The sequence below is a fragment of the Cryptomeria japonica genome, chromosome 11, assembly GCF_030272615.1.
Source record: "Cryptomeria japonica chromosome 11, Sugi_1.0, whole genome shotgun sequence".
NCBI classification, from domain to species: Eukaryota; Viridiplantae; Streptophyta; class Pinopsida; order Cupressales; family Cupressaceae; genus Cryptomeria; species Cryptomeria japonica.
Genome location: NC_081415.1, coordinates 667,891,088 through 667,901,308, shown reverse-complemented (window position 1 = coordinate 667,901,308; position 10,221 = coordinate 667,891,088). Strand labels below are relative to the sequence as shown.

The 10,221-nt window shown below is 31.3% G+C and overlaps 1 protein-coding gene across 1 annotated transcript; it reads left to right on the top strand.

Annotated features, from left to right (window-relative positions):
- Positions 1–5,952: 5,952 nt before the first annotated feature.
- Positions 5,953–7,237, top strand: LOC131079016 (uncharacterized). The gene has a single exon (XM_058016881.1). It carries the CDS (start codon positions 5,990–5,992, stop codon positions 6,989–6,991), a length of 1,002 nt encoding a protein of 333 aa, XP_057872864.1. The 5' UTR covers positions 5,953–5,989; the 3' UTR covers positions 6,992–7,237.
- The last annotated feature ends 2,984 nt before the right edge of the window (positions 7,238–10,221 follow it).

Sequence of the window (10,221 nt, the reverse complement as noted above, 5' to 3'; positions counted from 1 at the left end):
TCTTAGTTGCTTATCTCTCTCTATCTCTCTTCTTATTACTTTACCTTGAGTATGTGCATAGGCTCACACTCCACCTAAAGTGGGAGATATTTTTATCATCATAAATTATAACCCCACACAATTTATATCAACTTTTGTGCTCCTAATTTAGTGTGACATATATTATCTCTCTCCTAGGTCCATTTATCACCTTTTCACCTAAAAAATAATGTTATTTTTCTACATGAATAACTAAATTTGTGCCTCAAGCTATGCGCCCCGATCTCCCACTTATCTTCTCTATTTTTGGTGGACCATGGAGCCTAGGGAATCCTAGTCCTCCTTAGATCAAACCTAATTTAAATTGGTAAGTGCGCTTACCTTCTTAGGTGGTAATGGTTTACAATGTATTCTTCCTATTTATTTTCATATAACTTCATCCACAATCCACCAATATTGTAAGAATTCATCATCAACCATTCTCAAGCATTCAAGGTAGTATTTCATCCCACCATTTCCTTCAAGAATCGTAGACCAACATATCTATACATCAATCTTAATGCAATGATTTGTGTTTGATTAGGTCATTCATGTTCATGTTATGTCAAGTCATTTTATTGCACCAACACTTGTGATTGCATCTAAAGAGAATTGAATCGTCATCCATTATTAATTGCAACAAATCTAAAGAATATCATTCAATATTTCAATTCAATTGAAGGGTTAATTCCAAACTTGTGGTTTGACCTAAGGTAAATCCCTATTATCAACACCATTTTCCTTCTTTTTTGTGTGCAAGTGATAGATCTAGGAGCCACAGATGAAGATTCTAACAAAGGAGATGATGGTGATCAATTCTGATTTTTGTAGAGACAAAAATTAGAGTACAAGGTAACTAATTTCCACACAAACCCAAATAAATTTGACAATATTTTGTGAATAGATTTTGAGCGACATCTTGATGCCAAAATATTTTTGTCTGTTTGCATCTGACATTAGGGACCAGATTGCTAATTGCCAACAACCCCTCACTTTTGGGCCAAACTTGTTGTCACAAGTGCTCCTCTATTTCTTCCTCTCAAACTTCTTGTTCTTGTTTTTTAATTTTAATGCTCTATACTTTACCCTAGATCTAGCATTCAAATACATTCAAATAAATTTTAACTAAAAAAGGGAAAAATAAATTGATCTCCATTCAATCCTTTGGGGTGAACCCACAATAGTGGGTTACACTTTTTTGGATGAAGAAACTGCACTCGTTTGTCCAAAACATAATTTTTACCACTTTCAATTGAACCCTTTTTGATAGAATATATCTTCTATCAAACCCGCTTGCTAGAGATCTCACTCCCAAACTCTCCTGGTTTTTGCAATGTTTTGGCCTTTGAAGCTCAAATTGGAGGCTCAAATTGATGAATTTTGACAAACCTAAATGCATGATAGTAGTACTCGAAGAAAGCCTTCCAATTATTATTATTTTAATATATATTGGATTTATTATGATTTTTTTTTAGATTAACTAAACATAGGTTTCACACCAAACATCAACTTCTAAGTTCAATGCTTATGGAAAAATAGTAAACAAGTGATTTTGTTTTTGAAAAATATCTACGCAATAGGTATTGAAGTCCACTTTCTAACAAAAAAAAATGAACTTCTATATATACACAACAAGTTACAAGCAACCAAATGAACATATGTCAAAATTACAGTTAACTTGACTTTAAAACTTCATAAAATATTAAATATGAAAACATTAGATATGGATGTCACAAATCTAAATTACAAAGAATCACATTCATATCCATTTTATAAAAAACGTTATGCCATACCAAATGAGTATAACTCTTTAAAAATGTTTCTTTTTTTATAAAAAAATAGTTTTCGAGGGAGATAGAAAAATGAAAACAAATTTCATTTCCAAAAAATTTCAAAAAGTATATTTAGAATCAATACACAAAATTTCACAAATCACTAGTTCACATCATCTACAAATTCCTTATGGTTTTGTAGTAATAGGTGTCTGAATGTGAATTTTTTTTATTTTTTTTCTAAAAATTAATATTGCATTGTCAAAGTTGGCAAAAAAAGTGTAACCCACTATTGTGGTTTAACCCTTTGACATCGGATCAATTGAATTCTCCCTTTGTTTAATGTATTTTTTGGAAAATTAGGTCATTTTCTAATTTACAAGGCTTAAATTCTAAAAATCTAATTTTTCATCCAATATAGAAAGATATAATTTGGCTCAGGTTTCTCCTAGTTCTAAAAAGGAACAAACATGTAAAGGTTTTTCTTAATCATAACTTTCATTACCTCTTTAGTAACTCTGTTGTTTTTTTTCGATAACCACCTTTTATTTTTTATGCTTTACTTCTAATCTACAAGGGTTGGGGCCCTTCCCCACTTATTTTAATAAAAAAGAAATCTATCATAATTTATCATATAAGATGTTCATCACATCTAAAGTAACCTCTATTGTTTTTTGCTCTTACAATTTTCAAAGAATATATCATAACATCATTAAATTAAGAATTTCATAATATAGCACTAAGTGGGCATATTTTAATAATTAATATCTCATTTCAGAAAGCATGGACATGTCACATAAGAACCGATTTAAAATTTTCACATCCTATTTTGGTGGATGACAAGTGTTTAATAATATACATATTTAACAACTACAAATAATTATAATAAGTATATAAGCATGAGATGCCTAAATTTGTAACATCATTTACAATAAGAAATCTATGTATGCTCATGTGTCTTGTAAAAACTGATTTATTTCTTATCTATTGAAACTTTTAGAAGCATTATACTAACTTTATAAATAGAACTCTGAAACTATTATTTTAAATTGATTTCTTCACTAGTTAATTTTCTATGTCAATTGGGAGACTTTTGTTCCACCTTTGTTAGAATAACTAAAGCTAATTCTTTTTTTCTTTCATGAAATTTGTAAATATACTCATAGTGATAGAAATGTGGAAGTGAAAGGAGGTTCACAAATAAATAATTTTGAGTTTATTATTATAGTCAAGTCCTCTATGATCTTAAGGAGAAGGAAAATCTATCAACCCTTTCCATTCCAAGAATAATATCTCTCAACTCTGTCATCTTTTCTTTTTAGTTGGTTATGGATAATTTATTCTTAATTTAAATGTGGGTTATTAATCAGTTGCTTCTAGGATGGTAGAGTCATTTGAAAGGAGTATTTTTTAGGAAGCAACATCCATATATCCTTATGAGTATCATTTTCATGATCTTTTGAATAAATTTATTTTTATGTAGGCTACCTAATTTAATTTTACATACATTCTCATGGTAGTTTGCATTCAATTCAATTTAATTAAATATATTAAATTAAATTATTAAATATCTTATTGATTCACTAGGTTTTCTTTTTATTTTAACATGTAATAAAGCCATGTATTATATATATTATTATATATAATATTGTTTTATTAAACATGTTTATGCATCATATAGAAAAAGGTGGCGGGTTTGATATTGACTGTTAGAAGCTGATAGTCGAGCCACTTTGGTTGGCTTGGCCATACTCCCTGACCCTTGGTGTAGCAGAAGAGTCGATTGTCAACTTAACTCCCCATGACCCACGACAGGAAGTAAGTGACTTAGCACTCCACCACTATAGTAAACAGAAGACGATGGCCAATGGACTAGGAGACGTGTCGATAAGGGTAAATAACCTGAGAGCTAGGAAGATCTACAAATATATCATGCTTAGTTGTTAAACAGAACCCTAAGCTAAGTCAAGGAAAGGATTAGATGTAGGCATAGGTGTTCAAGATTTGTCATTTAGAGAAGCTAGCCTAGTTGACAAGTATGAAAACCAGTAGAGTTCTAAGTCATTAGAACTAAGAGAACCTTGAATGTTTATCAGAGGTGTCGATGTCATGGCTAAGTTAAAGCCAAAGTTTTAGCAACTAATTTAGATTGAGAGCAGTATAAGTAATAGAAGAGGCTCGAAAGAAAATAGAGAAGAAGAGCATAGTAAGAACGACAGAAGGAAGAACAACATAAGAAGAACGACAAGAGAGAATTGAGAGAGTAGAGATGAAATTCTAGGAAGAAAAGAGATAGAAAAGAAGGATAGGGAGGATAGAGAGGATAGAATTAGTAGAAGAATCGATAGTTGGAGAGCGACAGGGGTTTGTGAACCATCTTGAAAGAGAGGAGTAGGCAGATTTGAGCAGGAAAGAAAGTCCATCACCTCAAGCCAGTAACAAGAGCATAAGGAGGTAGGATCTACTTCAATTCTTTGGTCAATATGCATTTAGAAAGGATAGTGAGTAAGACATGAAGTAATACAATATTTGTTAGAATAGAATTTGATTGAGACAATCCATGATTCGATTAAAATTCCTTGAACTTTCTTTTGAATAGTCATATAGGGAAATGCATTATGAGGTATATTTGATAAAATAACATTGAACATGCATGGTAGATGCATGACAGGACGTGCATGATAGATTGCTTTAGTTAATCTTTAAAGAATATGTACTCATTTAACTCATTTATATGTAAAGATTAATGCATGCACTACACCTTCTTTCTTAAACTAAGTAGTTGATTTACTTTTTAGTTTAGAAATGAATGTTTGTTTATCAAATATGCGTGATTGTTAATCAAAGAAAGATTGTTATCAAATATGTCTGATTGTACTTCAATGAAAGAGTGTTTAATCTATTATCGAAAGTAATAAGAATGTTGTTATTGATATTAAATAAAGATTGTCTTCTTTATGAAATTGTATTCTTGATTTATATGAACCAAGCTAGATAGGCTTGTGGATAGGGAAACTTACCTTCGAGGATAGGTGTCGAATATGGAATCCTAGAGAGAATAGTTTGCTTTTCCAAACTATATATTTTTTGCTATGCATGGCATTATACTTCACTGAGTAATTCAATTGAATAAACTATTGAAATAGATGGAATTCTTTTATTTATGCTCTCTACCATATCCTTGATTGATTTTGTTTGTTTCTTAATGGAATTAGAAAAATGAAAATGCATGTATCATCTAGGCATGCACCATATTCCATCTTGTCTTTCGAATTCTTTTTGCTAAGCAATTTGTGCAGGGTCGAGTATTCTTGATTGACTAAGAATTACGGGGAAGCGTAAGCTTCAGGGTTGGGCGGAAAAAACGCCTGATTCTTGTTCTCGTCTTCATTCGAAGGACTGAATTGAAGCAACTCAAATTGGAGATCAACAGACGCATCTCTCTTTCTTTTATGTTTGAATTATACTTATGGCAATAGAAAGCCTAAGCATGGTATAAAGATATGTAACATGATATTTCTACATGTTTATGAATTTTTTTTTATCTCCTATTGAAATCTATTATTGTTATTTTGATTTAACAAGCTTGGGATAATTTGATTTAAGAAATAAACCTATTAACTGATTTTTGAGTTTATTTAAGAATAAAAAGTATATTATGTCTTATTTGAATATAGAATAATTTACGTCTTTACACATCTCCATTAAATTTTCTAACTAAATACTATTAAATTTCTAAAAAAATATTCTAATACCTTTCTTACTTACGATTGTCTTACGTCAAATGAAATATGAATAGTTATAATAATTATATATTTGCTCTAAGGATAAAAATGTTTGTCCTTGTTATTATTTCATTCTTTTCTAGAGTCCTTTCCGGAAATAATCTATGGTAGACAAAAACGCAAAATTAAGACAAGTGTATTTCCTGGAACCTGCATCCTGGGGCCCTGATTGACAAAAATCTGGTTGATTCTTGCCACTGTAAAAGTCTTTACCGGCTCAAAAACGCAAAATTAAGACAAGTGTATTTCCTGGAACCTGCGTCGTGGGGCCCTGATTGACAAAAATCTGGTTGATTCTTTCCACGCATAACCTTCATCTGTGGTGTAGCGCTATATATACTACCTGCAAATCACTTCCGTGTTAACAAATACGAAGGAGTACCAAATTTCGCAGCTATATTAGCTATATTAGTGATGGATGGAGAAGCAGCAGAATTTCATTTTCTGGATGCCTTTGGAATCGTGGGAGAGGCGTGCAAAATCGTGCGCCGTGAGGCGAAACTCCTGGGAGGCATTGCCCTCACCCTACTGCTGCCTCTTCCCTTTATAATCCAGGTCTACCGTTTAATCTCAGAGCCCCTCCTCAGCAAAATCATGATGAACGTTGCACTATCGGGGATAGAGGTGAGCAGCCCTGCTGCAGAAAGCATCCGCCATAACTTGCACTTCCAAATTGCGGAGCTTTTACTGATGACGGCGCTGTACGTAACCCTAGTCTTTGCCTTCTCGCTCCTGTCTAGGTCGGCAGTGGTGTACACCGTGGCAGCCACTTACGCAGGCAAGGAATTGGTGTATACAAAGATTATGAGAATCGTACCCAGGGTATGGAAGCGCCTCATCCTGACTTTTCTCTGGTTTTTCCTCATTATGTTTCTATACCATGTGGTCACAGTGGTTGCTCTGACTTTCTGGATCTTGATATATGGAGCGTTTGGATTGAAGAAAGAGACCCTTATCGTTGGGGTCTTCCTTATTTTCATCGTTGCTTTTCCTTTCTACGTGTACATCACCTTGTTGTGGCAGCTTGCCAGCGTGGTGTGTGTGGTGGAAGATAAACAAGGATTGAGCGCCGTGAAGAAGAGCAACCAACTAATAAAAGGAAAGCGGGGCACGGCGTTGACGCTGAATATTTTGTACGGGCTTTTCATGGTCGTTATTGGTGGGGTTCAGAGCTATTCAGTGTATGGAAAGGGGCAGCAGCTGATGAGCGTAGGCTTTATTGTGATGGTGGTATTGTTACAGTGTGTTGTTGATTTAGTGTGGCTGCTCACTCATGCTGTGCTTTACTTTGTGTGCAAATCCTGTCATCATGAGGATATAGATTTGAAGGCTTTGTCCAATCATTTGGAAACGTATAATGGAGGCTATATGCTTCTCAAGGATGGCTCTGTGGACTTCGAGATGTTTATCCCATAGAGGTTGTTAGAAAATATAATTTGTATTAAAATTATTCCGTAGAACTGTCTTTTAAAAAACAATCTAGGATACAATAAGTCAGAAATTAGAATATTTCTGATTAAGGAATCTACTATAGAAATAGAGAGTCGCCAGATTTTATCTTGTAAAGAAAACATTAAGTATATAATTGTGCACAGAGTGCTAGGTATTGTGTTGAATGTAATGGTCCAAGTTATGATAATATACTATTTTTATTCAGTCAAAGTTATGATAATATACTATTTTTATTCAGTCATTTAATTCTATTTACTTTCTTTTGTTTTTTATCACTGTAAAACATGTGTTACACGGATCTAAAATCCATACAAAATGAAACAGTCTTTAAAGATAAACTAGAACGAAAGAGTCTTTAAAGACAAACTAGAAGCAAAGCCATAACAGACAAGTAGCAACAAAAACAACAGAATACTTACTTTCTTCTGTTAGTAGTTGTTATGTTTTCTAATATTATAAGGCTGAAATGTTTGTTATATAGACTTTTATTTAGTTAGATAAAATTTCAAATGATTTAATCTAGTTATTTGAACAATGTTTTGATTAGATTAGTATGGGAAGGGTCTGGATCCATTACAAGTCAATCATCAAGTGACACATCTAGTGTTTTTTGAAGGAAGTTTCTTTTAATAAAGGTTCTTTGATGGAAGTAGTTTTGTCAATTGATAATTTATAGTCAATAATCTAAAAAGTTCTATGGATGATAGTGAATAAGTAAATTGAAGAACCTCAACAAAATGGTAAATAAAATGAGTCATGGTAAAGGTAAATCATTTTCTAGATATATTTTTGATAAGAAGAATTGAAAATATAATAAATTTTGAAATAATTATACTTCTAACCATTTTTCTACAAATGATCATGTAGAAAAATGAACTGAAAGAAAGCTCATTATTTATAGGTATTATGCAGGTGAGGATCACATGGACAACTTTTGTCTAAAAAGTAGGAATAGTGAAAGGTAGCAATAATGGGGCCCCATTATGTAAAAAACGGTGCCTCGTTTTGTAAAAGCTTTTTTTTTCTTCTAAATGCTACAAACTCATTTTAACGGTCAAAAACATAACAACGCTCCGTTTTAAGAACAAGGCCCCGTTAATTAAATTTTGAAAATAAATCTTGCCATGTGCATCGGGTTTAGTTTCAGGATAGGAATGGAATGCCCAACCCTTAGCCTTGGACCTGCAAGTTCAATCTTGTATCAGTGACATGCTCAAATATTGGCTTCTGCTATATTTTTCATGCCCATTATCAGAGAATTTTTTGACAAAATTAAAACCAATTTCGAATTACACTGCTTAGATTCTAAAAATGTATTTTTTTTAAAAGATTTGAGTTTTTTTTTTGTATTTTTCAATTAATTTGTACTCAATCTAGTCAATAAACTTGAAATATTAATTGATTTTATTTATTTAGTAACTTTTATGTTTTTATGTTTTTGAAAAAAAATTATGTCATCAATCTACACATAATTAGTTTTTATTAAAAAAAAAATTAAATGATAAGTTTAGGTCAAATTATGCTAGTTCTACATGATGAGTGTTTAAAACAACAATTAGGGTCAATAAAAAATTAATAAAAAAACATATTAAATAAAATTACAAAAAAATATCCTCATCAATCTTCAGTGTGTTAGAGATCATTTCCCAAGAGGATTTGTAAAAACACACATTTTTAAAAAGTGGTTTTTAGAAATCCCTTTTGAAAGTCAATTTATATTATCTATGTATTAAAATAAATTACATATTTGAAAATTAGAGTCTAATTATAAGATTTTGTATTACTTACTTTTTTCAACATTTAATTTCTAAGTTCTTCAAAATTTTAGGTAAAATATGGCAAAATCTAAAAATCAAGGAAAACACTTCCACGTTTTGGCCAAAAAGTTGACGCGGCTTTGACCCTAATTATAGATTATAAAATAAGTAATAATCAACATATAAATTTTAACCAGCAAATGCTTGATCAGATTTTGCAACTTCCATAAAATAAGAGACATGAATTTTCAAATAAGTGAAAATTAACCTAAGGAAAATATTGAGGAAATTCAAGTCCTCCAATAATTGTGGAAAGCATATTGTTTATGAAATTTAAAATGAAGAGGGTTTCCTATTGGTTACCACTTTATAATGATCCTACCCAATATAATCCTATTGCAATTAATAGTACCCATTCAATGATGAAATGTGTGATATCACTAACATTAACATGGTAAACCTAGAACAAGAAAACTATAACTTCTTTTTTTCAAGACAATAAGCCACATATAATTCTTAACATGATGCCTAAGCTCAGTCAATCATTATTTCTTACCTTTAAACTTGAAGTGATATTAATCATAGCATAGAAATTGAGTAGAAACATGATAATATATGGATGTTTAATATATTTATTTTACATGATTGAAAATTAAAATGATTATCATTCCATAAACTATATATGCATCATATGTACTTATACAATTGTATACTATAGTTGAAACTAATAGTAACATAACACACCTAACTAAATAAGGTAACAATTGACATTCACTAACATTGCACCAACATTCCCTCCTTATTACATTGTTTCTAAAAAAGTACCAAGGGACACCTCTTAAGGTTTACACAAAAGAAATTCTTGATTACATAATATGAATACAATTTTTTTAGATGATATTTTCATAAAGAAACAAATCTTGAATAAAGTGGGGCTCTATCATGCTACCTCATGACCCTCAAAAGGGTGTAGTTATAGAATCTAAGTGAATTATATTTAACAATAATCCCTATTGATCTTTGATAGATCTCCATCATTGTTTGATTACCGAAAAAGGGTAAAATTATTGATCATAATCTTGAAAGCTTATTGGACAATAATCCATATTAAACTCTACACCAAAACCTAATCCCACCACCAAGATCAATCTTTATAATATATGCATTCTTCAAAATTGGCATCACGAATAAAGAAATCTTAAAAAAAATGGAAACAAGACCAAAACACCAAAAAACACTTCTGATTCAAGACACCATCTCAAATTGAGAAGCTAATTTGAGATGATTAAAATTAGTCCATCCTATCATGCTACTAGCCAACAATGTAGACAATGTTATACTTTATCCATTTGACTTCTTATGTATTTTTTGGGAGGCCTTTTCAAATAAAATATGGATGATTTCATAAGTACAAGATAAATATGAAATCTAGATCTT

Coding starts and splice junctions, on each gene's coding strand:
- LOC131079016 (XM_058016881.1), top strand. CDS start 5,990: ATGGATGGAGAAGCAGCAGAATTTCATTTTCTGGATGCCTTTGGAATC.